Genomic DNA, 23,943 nt, shown 5'->3' with positions numbered 1-23,943 from the left:
GGAGCTGAACCGGTGGTCTTTGAATGGACTATCAAATAAGAAAATACTGTATTTGGTATAGACTTGATTCAGTATGCTTAAATATGACTTGACATCTCACAGTGGTAAGGATGAATAATTTCCTATTAAATGATATCTGTCTATTCTGTATCCTGAATAAAACAATGGATTCTGTTGGGAAAAATGTGACTGTATGTAGAAACAGTGTCATTGGGTAGAACTAAAACCTACATAAGTAGCTTTAACTTAACACTTCCTAATTCTTGAATGTTTAGTTTTGTTGTGTTAGTTTCATTCTAAGACGAATATTTTTAAATAAGAATTTATATGCAGGCAATATCCCTTGGGTGATGCCAAACAGCATCATCTCCATATGTAGAGTCTCTGACTTTGTGCTTTTGGTAGCATAGCACTGGATTCAGGCACTGAGGATTTCTAGGGCCTGCAGGGTGGGCTTATACAGCCTGGGGCATGGCCTACGCTCACTTAATTGGATCTCCCCTTGCACCATGTAAAGGTATCTGTTAGGTTTGTGTAGGCTCACATCCATCTCTTGGTGTGGATGCATGACGCTTTTTCTCTTGCCACTCTTCTTCTTTGCAGTAATTATTTTTTTTATCGGAAGAGGCTGTAGGGATTCTTGGATCTTTCAATCTAGGAGCTAGGGATGAGGGAAATTCACAGTAGGGATGTTTGGATCTGTTTCCCCACCTCTCACCCAAACCATAGAATATAACTGAAAATTATTCTATTCCTGCTTCAAGAACTTGAAGTGACCACCAACCTTTCTGCCTTTGAGGCAAAATGCAAGGTGTAGCTGTTTTTAAAATTTTTTTTTTTATCATCACTAAAGCAAAAGAGTCGAGATGAGTAATACGCTATGAAGGAGGAGGAATAGTGGTAAGGGATACTAAATAAAGTACTTGTAGTTAAACTGCCTGTTGAGGTAATATAATTTCAGATGATGTGGCTGTGAGCCCAGCATAAATGCGCATTTTGATAAATGTGATTCTTGGACAGTAGTGCAGGCTGGAGCTGCTCCTGCTCCCCGGAGGCTTTGTGATCAGGCTGCTCCCTGGTGTCCTATTTCCAGCTGCACGCTCATGGGTGAGTGAGAAAGTCCTGGGTTTAGGATGTCTTCACTGTTAGCAGAACCTGGATTGGGACTGAGTGACACTTGTGCAGCAGCTTTTACAGCCAAGAGTGGCTCCTTTCAGGAGAGCAGTGCCCAGGTCACACCAAACAATAGCTGAACAGAGCTGCTGATGGGAGTGCAACCTCTTAAATTCTGATCAATTGTTATCCCTGTCAAAAGGCAAGTTTCTCATTTCAGGAACAAACCAGACTGTTTTGAAGACTGTCAAGATGCTCTCAAACTACAGAGTCCCTGTTTATGGAGAAAATTGTTACCTTTTCCAAAACATTTCCCCTGCTGGAAATAGAGACTAGGTATTAACCGAGAGAGAGGTCTATAATACTTGACACACAGCAAGCAGAAAAAAAAGTGATGTCTCTTGTTCTTTTTCTTATTCTCTCATCTCTTTGCCTCAATAGAATTGATTGGATAGGACATGCTGTAATTTGTTTTTACAATGAATAATGTTCCAATTTATCCTCAGGGACAGTTGGGTGAGTAATCTCACACGACCTTGACACCCTGATGTTGTAAAATGCAGATCGAGTTGGTTGTTTTAAGCAGAGAAATAATTTAATTTGGTTTTATTTCTAGTCATAGGGGGCTAAGAAGGAAATGTTTGTGAGCCTCCTGTCCATGTGATAACGTATTCTCTCCATATATATTAGTAGTTAGCTAGTTGTAATATTTGATTTGATTTACAGGCTCATGAGAGAACTAGACAGATGTTATTAACTTCAGTGCTAACTCTTGGACTCTCTGTCTCTTATCAGTTTGAAGAGACTGAGTTTTGGGCATCAATCCATGTTTTAACATGTAACTCTAATGAGGTGTGATTGACACTGTTCAAATAAACTGGCACCATTAAGCTGCTGTTCCAAAGATTGTGTAACTTTGACTGAACACATTTAGCTTAGATTCCATATGCACTGGCTGTAGATTTATTTATTTATTTTGTTTGCAGAGAATGATAGCCAATTCCAGAATGTAATAATCAGTGTGATTTGAAACATTGGCTATATGGTAACAAAAAGCATTACAAGAAAAACGTATTGTAGGATGGCAAGGAGGCAACAACCACTCAAACTTACAAAAAAGATTGCTCATCATGCTGGCCTGTTGGAACTGAAGCTGATCGTTGTATGTTTGGTATTTGCACTGCATTAAAGGTAAGAGGGCCTGAGTCACTCTGCAGAATTCAGGCATGGACAAACGTGAATCACCTCTGACTAAACCACCTGCAAGCAAGAAGCTGAAATTGCTCAGCAGTTGAGGGGGAAGCTGTGTACCTGCCTGCCTTCTGTGGTGCATGGGCAACCTCCAAGCATGTCATTGTTAGCTTGCCTCTGTATGTATAAATAACTGAATTTTTTCAGTGATGGGTTCATATGAAAGTTGAAGGAAATGGGATTCCTGGTGAGCTTTGGATCAGGCCCACAGCAAAGAGAATGCATATGAATACTATCCCTTTATCCATCTGTGGAGGTTGAAGATCTCCTAAGCCATGACCAGCTGTGCAGAGAGGGAGTTATAAAAGGTCTTTGTGAAAAAATTGTTTTAAGAACACTTGTAGGTAGCGTTAATGCAAGCCACGTGCTTTCCTGCGAGGGGTAAGAATGGTAAGATACTTGCAGTGCTTAAAAGCAAAAGGTCCCTGATTAATAGCCAGGGTATCCCTTTGAAATTAGTTGGAACTGCTTTCATTAAGGAAAGATGAGAATTTATCTTGTATATGAAACAAAAAAGATCTAAAGTCTCCACTTCAAGTTTTTATCAGTTATTTTGGAGACACACCAGAGCAGAGTTTCTGGCGTTGACTCTTTGTCCCTCTCTTTAGTGAGGCAAGACCAGGGAAAGAGCATTCACGTTAAGGTAACATCTCTTCTGAGCTGTCAGTCATTAACAGCCTTTTTCATGTGTTTGGACAGTGGCAGGTGGCTGCCTGTGTTGGAGCCTGTTGCCCAGAGTTTGAGTAGACAGAGGCTTGTTTGCCTTGTGCTTCTAGGAAGAGAGAAACCAGGAGCGGCCACAGGACGATGCGGTTCAGGAGGGCTCTGCTCCAGAGACACATCCTGCAGCAGCTGTGCTGTGTGAAGGCCAGCGCTCGTGGGATTGCGGCTCTGAGCCCCCTTTTCTGGGGGGCTTCTGTGGCCGATCACACAGCATGCAAGGATGTCAGCACTCCTGGGCTGGGTTTGCCTCACCGGTCCTGTGTGGTGGTGGTGTTGGGTATGTCCAGCCGCAGGGAATGAAGGGTCTCATATGTGGTGTATATCTATCACTGAGCCCTTCATGGCTCCTGCAGTAAACCTCTGCTGACGTAGTGTGGGTTCTGTGGTGTCTGACATATAACTGAAAATAATCTATTTCCACAGCAATGAGACTTGTTTTGACATTCCTGAGTAACTGGCTGCCTGCAGTACCTCAGCCCTGCGCTCTCTTCATGTTGTGGTTTGTGCAGTTTCTCAACAATTTCATGAGCCATCTCTCCATGTGTCAACCAGAATCTCAACACTGCCTTGAGGTCTAAGTTTTCTTTTTTAACTTTTTCTATCTCATAAGCATTTTGATTAACAAATAATTCCATAGACCAGATATATACACTCTCAGACACTCATACACAGTCTCATCTATTTGGATTTTTGGTTTGATTAATTCTTTTGCTTTTTAAAGGTCTTCCTGGATGCAGGCATCCCAGTTGGTCTTTAGTTGCCTCTGGGCCCTGCACTGACCACCACTTTTTCAGTGAGCAGTGAAACTACGACAGCCTGACACAGCTGGCTTGTGGCTAACCAGAAGTCCATAAGAGCCATCAGTCCAGTTTGAGTGTTTGTGACTCCTAGATGTGGCAGGAACACTCCTTTCCAGTGTAATAGGGTTACATTTGGTTTTCTTCGTATCTAAATTAATTGTCTGGTCTTCTGTCTGATGGCAAATTTCATGTTTCGTTTACTGTAAACTCTTCCATTCTCCAGTATAAGCCAGGTTTCAGCATACAATAGATTTTCCTCATTATTTCAAAAGAAGTGTTATCAATAAAAAGAAAATTAAAATGTGTCACAATGATTTGGAGAGAAAATAAATACACTGAAGCTAAGCTTTCATCCCAATTAGACCTTGACAGTAAGAAATAATGGGGGGAAAAAATTCACAAAATTCAGAGTGTGTGAAATTCTCCTTCAGCAAGTTTTTCTTTTTTAGGAATATAGTGGAATATCTTTTTCTGTGGGATTGTGTCTCATTATAAATTTGTCTTGTAATAGTTCTTGGTTACAACTCATGCAGTGGCAGTCAGACTGAACTTCTGAGTTCTGTAACCCTCTTGACTTTAACCCCATGGATTTCACCTTCATTGGCTTCTAATATATATATAATACTGATTACTGATTCCTGCCTTTGCATACATGTTTTGAATGGCTTACTTCAATCTGATGTACATTAATCTTGAGGGGGAGAAAAAAATAATGCTTTCCTCCTTGCTGCCCTGCATCAGGTGTGAGATCCTTAACGTTTTAACAACATCCCAAACAAAGGCAGTGGTTGGCACTGGCAGTAGATGAGAGCAGGTGACAAAATGTTCATAGCAGTTAATGCCTGTGAATGTATAATGCTGGATGTGCTGACCTAATCTTTCCTTCTATTTTTGTGTAAACATATGCAAACAGATATCCTTAATAGTAAGGAAAAACCTCCACCAGGTATAACTTAATTTTTATATCATCTTTATATTATCTCTTACTGGTATATTCAGTACACCAATTACAAAAGAAAATAGACTATGCCTACCAAAATCATTATAAGTTACCATTTAGCATACTCATTAGAAATGGCTTATTAGAATATGAATGTCTATATTATTTTTTAAAACATCATTCTTCACTTAGAGTACCTACTACTAATCTACTGCTGACAATTAGCAAACAAATTACCACTTGTCAACTAATATGCAAATAGCCTACTGGGTTGTTATAATTTCAAATAAGTTTTAATATTTTCCCATTGAACAGAAATGCCAAGTTCTACCAAGTTCTAGTTTGCAGTAATGAGGGAGCTGGTAACAGGATGAGGTTGCAGTAGGCAAGACTGGGTTTGAGCAAAAGCTGTAATTGAGATGTATTTTGATACCCACGTAGAACTGAATCTTCCTAACAGCTTTGCATACCTCAAAATTTCTAAGTGTTTATTTCCAAACATTGCCTTGGTAGAGAATAACCTTGGCTGAGGGATTGACTCAGCACTGCATAACACAGAACAGGTCAGTTTACTGGGTCAGAAATGTGATTAGTAAGAAACTTCATTTGCAAAGCAGCCGACACTGCTACTCTAGCTATGCTCAGATACAGGGGCACCTCCAGGTTGCTTATGTACAGCTGTAAAAGTTATTAGACTTCCTCAATACTCCAGACACCGGAGAGGGTTTCTTTTGATACACTATGGTTGAGTGCTCCTTCCCTTTTGTACTTTTATTTTGGTGCTTCAGTCTGATGTAACTTTATTACGAGCTGTTTCATTGTACCTGCTTTTACAAGATCAAGCTGCTAACTGCTTCGGAAAGGTGTTTTATTTACTGCTGGTTTTGTTATTCAAACATGTAGACAGAAGGAATGAAACGAGTACATGGGTAGTTAGGCAAAGGTTCACAGCTTCAGTTTGTATCACAGATGTTTGTATAAGCATTTACATTTTGGAGCTTGTGTTAGCATACTTGTTCTGAGGTTTCTCTGTCTCTGGGTCTGCATGATCTCAGGAAAGCAAAAAAGCACATTTGCTCTTTGTGCACTTTCTTTTCCCTGTGAATTTTGTAGCTGAGGCTTACCATTTCCAAAATTTGTGTGTCTTAAAATTAGTGAGCTGAAATTTATGCATGTTATAAAATCCCCACAAAAATGCAGCAACTATTTCAGACTGATGTCGCTGAACGGTTAGCCGTTGTCCTGGAGCATGTGTCGTCTGATGCCTTTGCTGCAGCCATGTCCTCCCAAGCCGCTCCCTGGCCCTGAGGATGAGCAGCAGCATCCGCTGCAGGTAGGGAGCAGGCAAAGCTCTCCCTCAGCAATGTTGCGGCCTTCCCCTCCAGCCAGGAGAGCCATCGGTGAGGAAGAAAGGATGCACCCAGCCTCAGACAGCTCTGCACATCATGCCCTGCTAGCAGGCTCTCCTCCTGTTAATGCCATGGCTCGTTTTGCTTCTGGCAGTGCTGCATGGGCAGGTGTACCGGTTTTGCACCTCAGAGGGGACATGGCTGCTGAAGGAGAATTCAACGCTGCCCTGGAGGAACCTGTCTGAGTGCGAGGCCTCTGACCAGGTAAGAGTTTTTGTCTCTTGCTGCTGCTGTTTAGGACAAAACAGAAGAGAGGAAAAATGTAGTCAGTGAGGCCCACGTGGTTTTGTCCTGTTAAAATAATCTTTACCGACTCATTCTGGGTGCCTCACTTCAGTGGTATGGTAATGGTAAAGGATGTCAGGCCTCCCCCCTTCAACAAAGGGAATGTGGAGGGTAGAGGAGAGCAGGTTTAAATGTACATGAGAGAGCCAAGAGAAGTGAACCATAGTCCCAGGTGCAGTGCAGTGCAGGGGGCTCAACGGCAGCCCACCCGAACCAGAGGAGTGACCTAATGTTATTCCTTTGCCTTTTCTTCCATTGGCACATTGTTCCAATAAAGTGACCATTTGTTCTCTCTGTCTTATTAGCAGCTATTAAGGTGATTAAGATGAACTGAACTGAAGGATATTTGCTTTCCACCTTTGGGTAGGGGGCAGTCCCTGCTTTTTGTTTGTTTGGGGGTTTTTTGTCTTTTTACCTTAATTTGCTGTGGGCAATGGAATTAGGCTTGTCAGTGTTATTTTCTTGCCCTAGTGCGTTATACTCTGCAGGGAGCTGAGACACCTGGCACCAAATGAAGGAGAGCGTAGGGATTTCCAGGGGATTTTTGTCAGCCATTGGCGTCAGCTAGCACACTGTGTGCGTTCCCATGACACGTGATACCATTACTGCTGTGAGCCTCCAAGGGCGATGCTTTTCCTCACATAAATTGAGTGCACTCTCTCTGTCCCAAGGTACTGGGAACTAGTACATACCTAACTGTAACAGTTCAAGTATATGAAATTCCAAAGTGCTGTGGGATCTGTGTCCTCTGGAGTTGCCATTGCTCAGTGCCTTGTTCTTCAGAAGGAATAAATGGCAGCAGACTAGGAGGAGATGGGAAAAGAGATAGTTTGTAGTTCTTCAAATATGTTAAATTTAACTTTTTCCTTTAAGTTGCAGCCTTATTCCTTGTCCCTTCCATGTTCTGAGGTATCCCAGCAGAGCACGTTATCTTAATGCAAAGTGTAAGCCTGGTCGTTTTATTTTTTTCCCTGTTTGCCGTTATGGTTTCTTCCAGAGTTGTGTTGGAACATGCCAAGGAGAGAGGTACCTAATGGTAACACTTCATCATTTGGCACCTGCCTCCAAGTTTCCATGAACTGATCTGGATTCTGAAACCCTGTGTACATGGTGTCACTCCTTGAAATTTGAACAGCCATGTTTGGTTTTCCAGCTAATGTATATAGAGCCCCCTAATAACCTACTTTGTTTTATGTAACTTGTACATGGGAATAAGAGCTTTTTTTGATATGTTTGCTGTGTATAATATTACAACTGTCACTAAAACAAAATCCAAATGGCTTGTGAGTCAATCCTTATAAAATCACATTGTTCACTTTAAGTGTGCGATGTGGTTTTGATCTGTGTAGATGTTTTAAATTGTCAAATCTCAATAGTTTGCCTGGGCTTTGATACTGAAGAGATATTTCTTTTCGCAGGGCAGCTCTCATCATTCCCTTTAAAACATTAACCTAGCAAATCCTTGAGGAACAGCCTGTATGTTCATCTTAAATCCTCCTGGCTGTGCGAAGTACATCTGAATAGCTGTACTTACTTCTGAAGTACGATGAATGTATTCCTTTGTACAGCACAGGTCTCAGGAGTCAATTGCAGAATTAGCATCTTGAAGAAGGGAAGTAAAATGCCTGAGTCTATTTAGACAAAGATACGTGCTTAGAAATGAACCAGAATAAGAGAATATGAGTGTGCCTCAGAGGCTGAGCAATAAGTCTGTTCAGACCTGCCTGTAGCTTTTCAAATATTTCTCTTCTCCCTAAAGATTTTGGCCAGCATTTTCAAGCAAGGGTCTTGGTGGTCATGTCTTCAACAGTGAATCTGAAGAGAGCCACAGCCCAGGACTGTCAGGGTAGTGCAAGCATCCCAGCTGCTCTGGCCCGCATCAAGTTGCTCCCTCCCAGACAGTGCTGTAACACCTAGGTCATGCGATGGTGTTGGGCTGTGGTTCATTACCAGGAGGTTGCATAGTTGAGGCAGAAGAAAGACTATTTGGGGGCAGAAAATAGTTTAGTTGTATGAATGCAAGGCATGCTTTGCCTCTGAGTCAGCGAATGGGACCAGGCTTCTTTTATTTCTAAGTATATATGTAGCCAGAGGACACCCTCGTTACCCAGTAAGGAGACTTGCTTTAAATATTCAAGTCTGAAAACATCAGCTTTGCCATTTTTACTGCAGGGTTGAGTTGTGTCTGTGTTTCCTGCCATCTGTTTAAGACTTGCTTGTGTGGTAATTCATGCCTCTCCAACTTTATTATGAAATAATGTCACATTATCTATTTTCTAGCCTGGCTGCAAAACCCAACTGTTTGAGTGAACACCTGGGAGCAGCTGGGGAATTAAGATTAAATTTTTATTTCTTTAGAGCATATGGAAGGTGGAAGACTGATTTGATACGTGCATTTAAACTTGACAGTAGGAGAATGACTTCTGGTTATCTTTAAGAAAAGTTAGAAAGCAGCTGGGAGAAAAGAACTGAAGCCCACGAGCTCTGTCTTTTTCCCCCTCTTTTTTTCTTTTTTTTTTTTTCTTTTCTCCTTTATATGCTCTCAGGATGCACCAGAAGAACAGCTCCTGAATTTGTCCATCATATACACCATTGGATATGCTCTTTCCTTCTCTGCCCTTGTAATAGCAACTGCCATTCTTCTTGGATTCAGGTAACTGGGCAAAGCTCTGAAGAGAGTGGAGAAAAGGTGTTATGTTTTTCTATGTGATAGTATCAGACTTTGACAGAAATATTTGATTATGGTTTTTTCCCTTCTTCCATCACCTTGTTATTTCTCTATATTATGTCACTTCTGTGTTCCTTCCTACAATCATTTCTTCTCAAAATGCAAGTAAAATTCCTAAATTTTTGCAGTGTTAGCTGTATGAATGTGTGGAACATGCTTTTCATCATTTGTAATATTTTGTTGTGATATTTTTTATTTCAATGACATTTCCACTGGAAGACATGGGAAAAGAGAGATTCCAGCTTTCCCTCATGGTGTTGCCTTGCAGATGAGATACTGGTCTGGGGTGTGAGAGGACATTTAGGACAGAAGTTGTCATCTTGCCTTGCTTGGAATTACACAGAGCATAAAGCTCAGTCTGGTCCATTTCCTAACCCTCACTTGCAGGGGATATTTCAATGCAGAAATGGATTTTGGACACAATTGCTCTTTTTGGAGAGCTTTCAGAAATTTTTATTTCTTTTGCAATATGGTAGAGAACCTAATTTTGAAACTTGAAAAGTTTCTGTGAAATAAATTGCTGTCACCTGGCCATATTAGCATATTGGGTTTATTAAGGTATGCACCAACAAATTGTGTGGAGTACATCAAATTTAAGAGACTACTGGTTGCACGTGCCAATGATACACTGTGTAGCTTTGGTTAAAGATACAAAGGGGGAAAAAAAAACCCAAACAACTTTGACTCCAACAGAGAGATCTCTTGTTTTTTTCCTCTGTAAATCCAGGAGGTGTCTTGAGTCCAGATGGACTTTCATGCAGTCTGGGAATGCTGAGGACAGGAGACTGATATATAGAAAACACAAAGATGTGATCCTGCTCTGTTGTGGGAAGGAAGTCCCTCTGCCATGAAGTCCTGCTCCCTGCTGCTCTATGTAGCCAGATCCTATCATCCCTCTTACATGCTGATAAGGCTGCCTCCTAAAAAAGTAGAGTTTTCCATCTCCTGGTACTCTTATTTGAAATCAGGTCAGAAACCTTCAGTGCTCTGATCCTTAAACTTTCTTCCCTGATTAAAGAATTATCATCGCCAGTTAATAATTATTTGGTCTGGTGCCAACACTCCCTGTTAGCAAGGCAGTCCCTCTCCTTTCCTTCCTCCTAAATGTTTATACCACTTATGCATTTAAAAAGATCAGTTGTGCCTTTTAGTTTCTAATTTCCAAAACTGAAATGACACAAGTTTTTTAGGATTGTACCACACCTTCTAGCATTGTATTATCCCTCTTCCTTCTAATGGAGAAGCATAGGCTAGCAATCTCAAGATTTAAAATGACTACAGAAATGCAGAGACTTGCTTTACCCTCTGTGAATGCCACGTGATAATTATGATTTGTATGTGTTGCACCTGTGCAACTTTGGGATTCATCTGACAAAACACCAGATGGTCTTGAAGTCTCCCAGGATAAGGACTTTCTCCTTGTTTCAGCCATCAATGACACTTTTTCAGTAACGTTAGCAGCCCAAATGTAAAGGTCACAGAGCGCAACCATATATTTTTGAAGGAAGGAAGGAAGGATGCACGTATCTTTTTGTCAGGGAACAAAAGAGCAAGTTTGTCACTGAGGACTGGTAGGAGAGAGGGAATTTCTATGCTCTGACTTTTTGCAGAGAGATACTTCAGTGTTTTTTCTGCTAACTGTGAAGCAGGAATTGGAGTACATGAGTATGTGCTTCTGATTTTGAAAATGAGGGTTCAGAGATGTTAAAGGAACTTGAGAGCCTGTTGAAACTATGCTGCCAATCCATTTAGTGCTTTCCTGTCTAAATTCTCTGTTTAGAGACAGCTTGATGTTGTATTTCATTAAATACACGAGAGCTACCCCTTTGTGGATTGCAGTTGCTAGATTCTGGAACCTTCACTTGTGGCCTCTCCCCAGAAGCTGTGCAACCTCAACAAATGGGGGTTGAAATTTAACTCAGTGGCACCAAAATGCTGATGTTCTCCACTTTTGTAATAGGACGGCTTTTTAAAGTTCTTAGACTACAGAATAACCTTTATTTTTGTTTCTAATAATGATACAACAGAGGAAACAATATATCTCTAGTGTCCAATTTTGTATCCTCTGAAAGAAATAGAAGTCTGTAACTTCAGTGATGGAAGCTGAAATAGGCCCATAACTTCAAGACTGAAACAATTTGAATAACTTGCATTGCCTGTAGCAGAAATACTCAGTAACTACTTGCAACCCATTTTCTTCAATTGGCTAATTTACATAATTTTTTCAATCAGGTTTAAATCTGTAGCAGTTCTGAAGGGTATCAACAAATAAATTTTGAGTTAAAGGAAAATAAGTATTAATTGTAGGTAAGTTTTGAAATAACCTGTGACTTAGAAGTGATGCAAAAAATTCTATTTGACCTGTGAAAAAAAGTTCTCCTTCCTCTTCAGCACAAACCGAATAACTTTCAGACCAAGTCTATTTTTCTACCCAAATTTATAGAGCAGTAAAAATAGACATTTAAAGCATGTTACCTGAAACAATGGAATAATTGCTGTTTATAATATGTTACCTGTATCTTTCAGCATAAAAAAGAATCATACCCAGTGTAACTTCTTTGAAGGAAAGTGTGTACCATTGCAGTGCTGGAAGAAAAATATTTGTGGATAAGGCTGGTAAAACATTGGCAACACTCTGCAGTTGGATGCCATTTACATGACTGCAGTTTGCTATCCCTTAACATGCTTTTTTTTTTAACAAGTAGCAATTTTATTGTCTTTGCAGCTGGCTGCTGAAATTCAGGAGGATTTTTTTCTTTGTTTTGTTGTTTTCAATTCTGAAGGCAGAGGTGAAAATGCAGTTCCTTTTAGTTCTACAGATAGTATTTACAATTCCCTCAGGAGGCAATCTGAATACATTTTTCTCTTGTTGTCAAGGCAGTAATTTACAGGTGGGTTTTGTTTCATTGTTGGTTTGAGCACAGCCTGAAACTGTACTGCACACCAGTTCAGAGCCTTGCCAAGGTAAACCTGTGCAGTGACACTGAGGTCAATTCAAAGAGATTAGATTCAGCATTATGTGAAACTTGACTTTTTTAGTCCTTTCAGATATGTCTTCTGAAAATGACTTTATTTTTACACTTTTTAAACTTCTAAAATATTTTTTTTCCTTATGCACTGATCTCCTTCCTTCTCCCAAACACTCACACTTAGGGCTGAAGTTTTTAATGTTTTTTCCATGATGGTGATTTCTTCCCAAAGACAGTTTGAAATCCCTACAGCTATTCTCAAGTTATGGGATTTCCTCTGGTACCTCCTGATTTCCAACAGGGTTCATTTTTCCCTCCCTCAGGGAATTTTTCTCCCTCAGTGTGATGTTGCAGCTTTTACATAGATAGTGGGTCATGACTGGTTCTTCCTTTTTACAGACATCTGCATTGCACGAGGAATTATATTCACCTGAACCTCTTCACCTCTTTTATCCTCCGGGCTATATCAGTCTTCATTAAAGACTCAGTGGTGAAGTGGATGTACAGCACAGCCACACAAGAGCACCAGTGGGAAGGACTTATCTCCTTCCAGGTAGGGGCAGACAGTGTGGTGATTCTCAGGATATTGGAGTCACCACTGTGGTGTGTCTGCATGACAGCAGGTAATTTTGTTTTGTACAGTGAGGGTTGTACAAAATGCTGTTCTTCAGTCCACAGAGTTTCTCTGAAACTTGTAGCACAATGTATGCAGTTGTGGTTGGGCCGATCTGGGCTTGGAACAGGCAGGTAGTTGATTCCACAGCATGTTTCTCTGCTTGTGGGAAGTTTGCCCCTACTAGACAGAGGAAACATGAAAAGGTGGATTTCTTATATATATACAAATGCCTATATCTTCTTCCCATGCTTGCAGGTTCATTTCTTCTAGCAGTGGCCAGCACCTTTTGTGATAGGACTGTCTGTCTTGTATAATGACCAAATTAATTGGTCATTCTTGGAGATCTTTATAATCTGTTGATGACAGGAAAAAGGGAAGTATCTGATTAAAATGCAAATTTGAAAGCATTTAGAAAGCTTTGAAGGAATGGGCTAATTAAATACTCCTAATCAAAGGGAGAAGATATACAGCTCTTTTGTGAATATGATAAAAGCTGCCTTTCCCCCTTCAGATTTGGAATACAAAATGTACTTGAATCTTCAAAGAAAGGAATTTTTGTTATTTGTATAGCTCTTGTGATTCTAGAACATGGGTACAGCGTTTGCTGCTGCAGTGTGGGCTTGGGGTCATAAAGAGTATGTGTTCTGAATCATGCTTAGTACCCATCCTTTTCTGACACTCTGCCTAAGGCTTAAGCACTAATACCCCATAATTAATCTCATATGATGGTTGATTTCTTCTCATCTGCAATGTATCAATTGGCAAAAAATAACATTGTGATACATATCTTAAATGGTTTGGAAATGTTCACATTGGATTGTCAGTCATTTCCTCCTTCCAAAAAAACCTAGGCTTTGTGCTTTCACACATGGTTTATCCAATAGTGGTTTCATCAGCTTTAGAAAATAGTCAACATTACGTCATCTACGATTTGCTCTTTAATAAAGAAATTCTCAGCTGCAGAATAGAATAACTGGAGAAGTGAAAAGATTCACTGACTACAGGTGACCCAGTACCTTTCACTTGCTGCTCTTCTTGTCTTTGTGTTGTGCTTTTCAAATTATAAGTCATTGCTTATTGAGGGGAAATGCAGAATATGTAATTTTTTTTTTTAAAGGAGGCATGTTGTTGAAAGCATCTATTTGCTGTGTATAACACCTGTTACTAGCTTCTGTCCCTTCAGTACTCAAATGTGATTAATTTAGCAAGCGTTGTTTTAAGGAGCAAGAGTAGGAGAGAGAACCAGTCTTTTGAGTTAATATCACTTTATTCTCAGCCCCTGTTGCATTCATTTGTGCTTTTTTTCCATCACAGGAGTCACTCAGCTGCCGCTTGGTCTTTGTGATGATGCAGTATTGTGTGGCTGCAAACTACTACTGGTTGCTAGTGGAAGGCATGTACCTGTATACGCTGCTGGTACTTTCAGTCTTTTCTGAGCAGAGGATTTTTCGGCTTTATCTCTTCATTGGTTGGGGTAAGTTGATGTCTCTATATGTCTGTCTATGGCTGCGTGCACCAGCAGATGGTATAATAAGAAAAAATACTGCATGTCTATCATAGTGCTGCCAAGTTCTAGTCCTGCACTCTCCATTCCCTTTTTGTTCCCAATCCCTTACCTTGTTTGAGCTGGAGGGTGCTGGGCCACCACAGCTCCTGGATCCTCGCGGCATAGAGGCTGTGGGTTTGTAACGCAGGGTCTGTGCAACACCACAGAAACTCCCCAGACCAGTGGTAGGCACATGATACTTTTCCTGCAAGACACTGGGTTCCAAATACAAAATATGTGTGGGTGATTCCAGGTGAGTGTGGACTTTCTTGGACTGCCCTGTTTCATCTCCTGAAAGATTCCCATTGCATTCAAAGATGTGTTAACTACTTGTGGTGCAAAGTAGCAATGATATCTTGTATCTGGTCAAGGATATCAGTAGAGAAATGGTGGCAGCATGAGCTAGGGGGATGCAAAGGGGCTGATGAACAAGGGCTTGCTAGAAGGGAGTTGTCAGGTTGGTTATGTGGGCAGAGCAGGTCAAGTAATGACTGTCAGGCAAAAGAGTGGTCAGGGTGCATGCGCCATGGGCCTGTGTGTGCTTGAGATTAAGGACTGTGATGCCTTGAAATCAGTTGGTTGAAACAGAATCACCTTCTGTAGAAATGCTTTTCTCCCCCTCCCCTTTTGGTGGAAATCAGGCAACTTTGGGCAAGCTGAAAGTAAAGCCAAGTAAATACTGCAAGTACTTTCACAGATGCTAGTTTGAACATTTAAATTGCTTTGACTGTCCTTCTTTCTCTATGGATTTGCCAACTGAATATTCCAGCAAATTAGTTCACTAGTAAAATGTGTATAAATGGCTTACCATGAATTACCCAATTCTATTGAACAGTGATATATGAGGAGCAAAGGCTTTCTGGCATATTGATGGAAATAAATAAATGCAAATAATAGCAGTTTCCTGCTGAAGAGTTTTAGTTACAAAACAATAATGGAAGATACAGAACTTTTTATAGTACATGCCGCATAAGCAACAGCTTATATATCTTGTATAACATTTGAACTACGTATGTTTTAATCATGTTTTATGAATAGCCATACTCTCAATTTAAAAAAAAAAAAAGCAAAGGGAGCTATTCTGAAGCACTGATTGAGAACATGAGAGGAAATGGAAAAGAAATTAGAGCAAAACTATATCTTGCCAAATCCTCAGGGTATTGTGGTGTTTTATAAGTAAGGAATGTATGGTTTTGATCTGAAGCATTTCTAGTTAGAGTTGCTCTTGCAAAAGCAGAAGGCAGAAACAGAAGACGTTATTTTGGTTTTGTCCTTCCTTTACAATGGAAGTTTTGCTACTGTATATTGAATTTCTGGATGAGTTTGTGGAAATGAGTGACAATGCCAGAACTTGGCACTGGATATATGGGTTTCATCCACACTTCCTAGAAAAGCTCTGCCTGTGCCATTCAACCCTCATCTGTACCATTTCTTGCACATGCAGCCATGGCTGCACGTGCAAACTTTGCCAGTGATTTTCTATCTTCAAATGCAGAAGCATCTGCTATTTCAGTGCTCCCAGATTAGTTATACCAGATAACAGTTTTGTCTAACAAGTGGAAAGTTATGAAGATTTTCTCCACTCTTTCTTTCTTGCTTCTTCACTGGTGATTCCATTTTTGGGGTGCCCAGGTCTCTTGCCAGGTGCCTTTCTGCTCTATGCAATGCTCAGAAGATTTTTATTATTTTTTTTTTTTTGAGCATCATGGTAGTCTCAGCATAATGCCGAGGCTTCAGAGGGACAGTAGACTCCTGTCTGAGCTGAGAGTGTCCTGCTCTTTGAACTAGTTTATCAACTGTAAAAATAAAGCTGGATCAAAAAAACCAAACTTATTTGGCTGTCAGAGCTGATCTGATACCCTGACCCTTTGTTCTGTTAATGAATTGTCCTCTTACAGGATAATTTTTTAACTTGTTCATTACTCATCATTTGATCTATATTTATGTTTTAAAATTTTTTATACGTATTGTTCACAAACTTATGGGTGTTAGTCATGTTGTTATTTCTTCTAATTATAACTGAACTTTGTGATCACTCATAGACCATACGCTATTGTTTTCGCTGTCTAAATAGCTTCTGCAGTCCCACATGTGATCGCATATGTTTGCACTTGTACTTCTCTCAAATGTACATATGAATAAAATTGTGTATTCTTGTCAAGTTTTTTGTCCACCTTAGTGTTTGCACATACTCTTGGTTATATTTGCCCTGTTGTACTACTTAGGAGGAACAACGGGTCTCAGAACAAACAAGAAACTAGAGCAAATTATTTCCTTGGATAATCCCAAGCAAAATTGTAATGTAAGGGTGAGCTTTCAAATAGGTAGAAATGTCCCAGTACCTATTTCTCTCCAAGCTTTTAGACTGCTATATTAAATAATGCTATATTTAGTCATAACAGGGGAAAAAGCCCACATAATTGTGCAAATAAAAAGAAGTACTCCCATTTTATGTCTAACATCATAAATTCATCTCAATCCAAAATATGGAAAGGGTAAACCTGCTCTTCAAGTAGAAGCATGTAAAAGATCTCATTGTCTGTGTTTGCCTAGGAACAGTTAGGAGACAGTGAGGAGTGTAAAGGTGAATTAATAAATATTTCCAAAGTATGCTATATGATAATTTCAGGTCAGTTCTTAATATTATTAGGCGGTAGTCCATTTAGTATCAGTTCAAATGAGTAATTATTCTTTTCTGTTGAAGGGTTTTATAAGGGGAAAGATCTGTTTATCTCATGTTATTGTACTTTGCAAAAGCTAGAAAAGTTATAAAATCTTAATAGACCTAAGGAAACTAATGTAGTTTTACAAATCGGGAGTCATTTATATTGACATCATGTATATTGATAGGATTCTATAAACCTTCCTGATCACTTGTGAGGTAACTCTATTCCTGTAATGGCCACTTCCTTGCTGAGATTTCACGCCATACTAGGCTTTGAGATGGCAGTCTTAAATTTTTCTTATTTCATTTAATGTGGAAAATGTCTTGCTTATGTCTTCTTTTTATTTGTAAAAGCAGACTTTCATGCATTTGTCTCAACCCTGAGATCCACATATCTTACTGCAAAACCAATGGTTTATGCCATTTTCAAAGCTGAAGGCGGGGGGGCGGGAAGAAACACTAACAGCATCAACAAACAAAGTTCTTAATAGGCTAGTGGCAGAGCCTGGAGGTCAGCACAGCAGCAGCTAAACAGGATCTTGATTCAGATATTCATTATCACCTGCAGAAAAAAAAAACCTGTTGCTGTACATTGCTGGTACCTGGTGCTTCCTTCCTCTGACATAAGATAAATCCTTGACCATGGATCTCACCTTCTAGAGAGAGCAAAACATTTGCAGGAAAATGGGGGAAAGAAAACAATATAACTACAGAGATCAAGATGATTCCAAGAAACAAACAAAACAAAAAAATGATGTGCAGACTGTGCTTAATCACGGTGTCCAGGACACCAACTCAGTGTTCATTGTGTCTGAGCCCAAGTGAAGAGACACTGATCTTGACATTGACTTCAAGCAGTTCTGTCAGTGCTGTACAAAGTAGTCTCCGGAGAAGAGCAGTTTATACTGTAACGCTGCTGTATGCATCTTTCAGCAGCTCTTAGTAGAAAAAGGACCTGTTCACTTTCAGAAGCAGGGAAGAGGGAGGAATGGGGAAACAGCAGCAACATCCCACAAGTGACTCTGTGTGATATTCAGGCGAGAAGATTGACAAGAGATAATTTTCAGAACTAAAGGCTAAGAAGAAAATGTTAATAAAAAGCTAAACAATCTCTGAGCTTCTATGGCAATTTTACACCCAGCTGCACTTGCAGCAGGGAAACTGCCATAAAAAATAAATAATCCCTTTCCTTCCAACCTTGGCAATCCAAACTTGCTCTAAGGAAGAATACTTTGAGGGAATGAAGCTATTAATGGCAGGAAGCCTAGCTAGGGTGTCAAAATATACATCCTGATTGCAAGGAAGATCTGACTAGAGCAAAGCCAGTAAGAAACCTTTCTTCTCAAGTCCGGTATGAACTCGGTGTAGCAACAGGACGCATTCATTGCACTGAGCAGTTCTTGTCTGTTTTCAAATGAAAACTGTATTTCAGACAATGATGTGAAAATAGGTTTTGTGTCCAGACTGATCTTGGTAGGAAATGCATCTGTGAGGAGTTTCTCTTAATTCTCTTCACTCCATCTTCTGGATTAAACTCTTTCATGCTTTTCCTTTCTTAGAAAGAAAAACACTTAATCTTCTCACATCTTCAGTGCTCTTACTCTTTCTACATCTAGTCATATGTATTTATCGCTTCTTTTAGTTCCCCATCACGTACTTCTTGCATTCATATGTCAAGCAGTTGATCAAGCCAGACCATCCTGGATGATTTCTGAGAGGAAGAGGAGGATTGGAGTTCTTCTGGCAGCAGTAGTGTCCTTCTGGTTTGTGTGTCTGATTGTCTCAGAGGTTGAATTTCTCACCACGTGGAAACTAGTGATGTCAGGTTACATCTGAAATATGATCTTATACACAAACTCATCAGTCCTAAAATGCTGTATTCAGAATATGTCCTTATTTAAGGGTCTTGGCAGGATGGCAGTGCTCTGGTCCTACTGAGACAAATTTACTTCAGGAAGAATCTCTAATCAGCATGTGAGAATGAGGGGAGCCTGTCTTCCCCTCATACATCTTTCTTCCCTGAAATTTCCTCGATGTAAAATGTGGTACAATGCAAAGCTAGAACTACTGTGTGTCTCTAAAACTTGCTTGCACATTGAGGTAAGGGAAAGAAGACGGCATGGAATAGCACCATCTGGTGACACCTTTCATGGACTCCAGAACAAGCCTGAGCTTTTCTGTTCTGTTCCCAAAATACCTCAGACCCATTAAATGAAGAGACTGATTTCTACATGCTGTTATCAGGACGTGGTAACTGCCATTAGCAGCTCCACAAATTGCTCTTCTCTCTACTCATTAGGAACAGTGGGGCAGTGTGAAAATGTCAACCAAATGGTGGTTCCTGTGCAGAATTTCTCAGTTTTCTTCTCTTGCCTACCCATCCTATTATCATTCTGGATAATGCCTGGTTTTCCAGCCTTTTTTTTTTTTTCCTTATTATGCAGACACCTGGCCAGGTGTAGAATATGTAAGCTAGAGTGAAAATAAGTAGGTTGTGCTCTTTATTTATGCAGTGGGGTGTTAAGCTAGTTGATTTGGCAGTTCCATTATGTTCTCATCATCTGTAATATATATTATTGTTGCAGCCTATAATTCAGATGCCCTATCTGCTGTCATTGAAGTTGAACTTTATTAGCTAGCTGTCAGCATGCTTATTTCCTAGTACACTTGACAGATTTCCTCATCACTGTCTAGTGTTCGAAGATTTTGGTCAGTTATCAGCCTGCAAGGATTAACATGGCAGAGGCTATTATGAGCAGGCTGTTGCAGTTTCTGCCGTATTCAGCAGTGATGCAGTACACACAGAAGGAGACATTACCATTTCAGAGACCTTTCTGTGGTCAGTTAATCTGGCAAAAGATCAACCTCAGAGCTTTCTGTTTGACAAAGAGCAAAACCAGAATAAGTTCAGCCTATATCTTAAATAAGTGCATCCTATAAATGGGTGCAGGTTTTTTCTCAGATATCTGATATTCTTTGAATAGCAGCAGCAAGACAAAGAGGTGTAGGACAGAAACTCACATGCATCAACAGAGCTGCATGTTGGGAGACCAGAACTGGAATACAATGCTGATTCTGTTCATGAATGGTACTCATCTGTAGAGTTTGTTTAAGGAACTTATACAGTTTGCTTCCGCTGCCTACTCAAGCCAGCCAAATTTCTCTTGGCTGAGTGAAGAAACCAGAATAACAGTTGCATGTGCCAGTTAATGCAGGTTAACTAGGTATCAAGATTGTAAATTAACGTATGGAGAGTGTCAGTGATTCTTGCGAGCTACAGTTGTTGCAGAGATGCCGCAGACTTGCTCTTTTGCGATTGTGAATGACTTCTACAGACTTGAGATGGATTAGGGAATGTTCTTGGGGCAGTCTCCACTTTAGATCTTGACTAGGGCTTTGCAAAACTGGATGCATTCCCATTTCCTGAGAGTGTCCCAGACAGTTCTCAGAGCCACCCATTTCTTAGGAGAAGACTTTGTAAATTTGGTAGATGTCAGATGGTATCCCTGTAGAATTTGCACTGATATTCAAAGCTTACATGTATGTATTGCACTGTTAAGTCTTGATGTCTCAGATTAAAATGTGAAAATAATATGACTCATGGTGTTGCAATACCAAGGCACCAGGGGTATCGCAAGTGGGAGTGGGCAGAGGATGTTGAACACGTCGCCTTGTACATGCTGCCTATTCATTTGTATATTTGCATAGCAGGATGCCGATGCAGTTCAATAATACCAGCCTCTCTCTAGCTAGGCTCTTCTGAAATGTAATATTAATAACAGATTCACAATTCAAATGTAAAGTAACGTGATTAAATATGGAGAGATTTGTGATGTATCCAGAAGATGGAGATACCCACAAATCGTTATCGTTACCACTCGATACATCAGTTCCCTCCACTGACATACAGCCTTAGTGTTTGTGTCTTATCCCGTAAGTTTCATATTAAGATATCTTAATTCTCAGCAAAGTCAAGAAAGAAATAATTCAAACTATAATTAGTTTCTGTGAATCAAATGCTCATTTGTGTTTGGAATTGATTTGCAATAAGCCTGTTCTTAATCTCGTATGCCACTATAAAAGCAGCACAGAGTTCTCAGTAACTTTGCTCCCAAAATATTGTGTACTCAGTATTAGGTACATCTGTGGAACATGTTCAACCACTTGCCCCAATAATCTCTACTCAATTCATTATCTTTGCTATTATTCTGATTATTGGTATCTTTTTCTTGCTGCTCTTTATTCTCTCTCTTTTTTTTAACTGATTAAGCAGAATAATTGGTCTTTCATGTCTGTAGTATTTAGCTGTTCTGATAGTAAAGAAAGAATACAGTAGAGAAAGAGACAAGGTTTTTACTGATAATACCCACTACAGATACTGCTTGTAGATTTTCAGACTGCAAGAGATCACCGATTTCCCTGTGGCTTCTGCTGTTAGGAACCATGTATTTGCCCTGTGCAGTGCTTACTGCTGCACAGTGATGTTCTTATGGTCCCTTACTATATTGGTTCTTAAGAATGCAATAACAAAGCACATTAAATGTTGCCCTTCCTATATAATGTACATACATGTACTGTCCAAGGAGATACACAGAGCAGTTAGACCATCTTGATCCATCCTTAGGCAGAAATTCCTCATCCTGCTTGTTGCGTCTCCTGCTCTCCTTCCTTGTGGGCTTCTTTGGCATTCTCTGTACTGAATATTGGTTGGTAGATGCACTTTAAAATTATTTTTAAGACCTAGGCTTTTCATAAATGAAAGAAATGAATTTGAGAGCCTTTGACATTGTAAAGCAAGTAATGACTGCCAGCTTACTTGGCTTTTCTCTCTTCCGTTTACACCCCAGATAAACTGACCAACTGTAGCACATGCGCTGTCAGGTAAGCGTAGGACGAAGCCTTTTCTCAAGACCAGATGCATCTGCTGTCTCTGCTGCAGCCACTCAGGTCCATGTCAGTACTGCAGCCCAAACTTGGGGCTTCTCTGCAGGGCAGACCTGAGCGCACTTGCTATACGTGTCATGTGCCCACACTCCCCTTTGCCATCAGGGGCACGTGGGGCTGAGTGTGCTCCAGCCCTGATACTGATAGACAGCCTGAGCTTGGTGCTGCCTCAATACAACATAACTGACCCACAGGCAGAAATGTGGATGCAAAGGTTTGGGTCAGAGCACATTGTGCTCCTCTCTAACATGAATATAGAGGCTAGAAGAGCTTCCAGAAATTTCATTCCCCTGGCCCCTCCATGAAACTTTCAATGGAAAAGGTGGTATATGCTGAGTATGGGGGTGATGGTCTGTTACTCATTTTCATACCTGTTAGGAGCTAGGTGGGGTCCCAGGCAAAGTAAGTTACATGTATTAGTTACTTGCAGGTTAGATTCCTCCTCCCACCCTTGACAGCCATCTGTGCTGGGTAGGAGCTGCAACCTGCCACCAGTTAATTATGTTGCTCATCATTATGTGTGGGGGATTTGTCCTTCTCTCTGCTTTTCCCTGTCTCTTAATGTCAGTGTCAACCTTGTCTCCTCTCTTCCCAGGTGTACCAATGCTGTTTGTTATCCTCTGGGGAACTGTCAAGTACCTTTATGAAGATGAGGGGTTGGTTTAGTTCTGATTTTTGTAGCTATCTCATTTGTGCTGTATGTGTGCACTGGCAGGTCATTGTTTGCTTTCTGTTCAGTGTGGTTTGCTTTGGCAATGTGCTGAAACCTCACATAATTGCTTCTGTTTTGTCTGAAGGTCTTGCATAACATTTCAGAAAAGAGCATATGTTTCTTTCTGATCAGAATTTTCTGCATGTCTGAATGAATCTATCCCTTTGCAGGTCAAGAAAAGGTATGTTTTGTTTTTCTGTAGTTACAGTATCAACAGTAGAAGTCGTCATACCCAACCAAGACCACTCTTGATACTGTGCCTTTGGCAGTAGCCTTTACAGTTACGCTTCAGAGGAAGGCAGAAACCTCCCACAGGATTCTGCCTGCAATTTGTAGTGGTTAGCTTATGCCTAGCAGCAGAGATGTGATTGCCTGTTCTTGTTTAAGTTTTCATTATTTAGATCTTCTTAAAATAAAGGCACATTGTCTGCTTATGTTAGTCTTGCTGATGTCAACTGTACCACACACAAGATGGCTGCAAAACACAAAATACTTTTTGTCCACTTTTACCATAGTGGCTGTTCTGAAAAATTGTCTTTATATATGCTTTATGTATCAAATAGTCTTGTAGTTTGTTGATTTGGGTGGTTTTTTTTTTTTAAAGAAAAAAAGGGGGGAAAGTGGCTGCTTCTTAGTGACAGTGACTGCCTGGAAATATTTGGGTACTTTCTTTGTGATAAAATAAATGACTTTATGCTATTTCCTTTTTATTCTAAATGTACTGTTTATTGGGTCTTCCTCTTACTTAGTTTCCAGACAACCCAGCCAGCACTTTTGTAGAAGTTCCTTTTCTTTATTTTTTTTTTTTTTTCCCCTCCCCCAGACACAATCCTTGCTGGAGAAATGCTGCAATGTGAAAATTCAGTATAGTCACAGCCACCTCCAGATTTTTTTCTGGTGTTCATGAGTGTTAAGAACCAGCTTTTTTTTAGTGTCTTTCATAGTACTGAATCAGTTCAGTCAAAGCTGCCTTCTCTGGCTTAAGCAATACTAGGATTTGCAAATTTCTTTTCAAGACTGACTTGATAATACTCTGTAGCCAGACTGTGGCCACACTGATGTGTTGCAAGTTTTGTTGAAATTATCTGAATAGGTATAGAGAACATGTGGCCTCTGAACAAGTGATGTTCCATGGGCATATCTTCCCATTGATGTAGAAAATGTATTCAAAGTGCTCATGCTGAGCCTTCTACATTATGCGGTGCTCAGATCTGATTTATGTTTTCTATTAAGGAAAACTGT

The 23,943-nt window shown here is 40.2% G+C and overlaps 1 protein-coding gene across 1 annotated transcript in view; it reads left to right on the top strand.

Annotated features, from left to right (window-relative positions):
* Positions 1 to 23,943, top strand: part of GLP1R (glucagon like peptide 1 receptor) — an 86,921-nt gene that overhangs the window by 46,682 nt on the left and 16,296 nt on the right. The window contains exons 4-8 of the mRNA XM_074818125.1: positions 6,331 to 6,440; positions 9,068 to 9,174; positions 12,618 to 12,771; positions 14,149 to 14,308; positions 22,585 to 22,645. Coding sequence (XP_074674226.1) covers positions 6,331 to 6,440; positions 9,068 to 9,174; positions 12,618 to 12,771; positions 14,149 to 14,308; positions 22,585 to 22,645 — 592 coding nt within the window. The remainder of the gene's footprint in view (positions 1 to 6,330; positions 6,441 to 9,067; positions 9,175 to 12,617; positions 12,772 to 14,148; positions 14,309 to 22,584; positions 22,646 to 23,943) is intronic.

Source organism: Strix aluco, chromosome 3, assembly GCF_031877795.1.
Source record: "Strix aluco isolate bStrAlu1 chromosome 3, bStrAlu1.hap1, whole genome shotgun sequence".
Lineage (NCBI taxonomy): Eukaryota > Metazoa > Chordata > Aves > Strigiformes > Strigidae > Strix > Strix aluco.
Note: the sequence above shows the minus strand (reverse complement) of the source record. Positions and strands in the feature narration are given on the sequence as shown.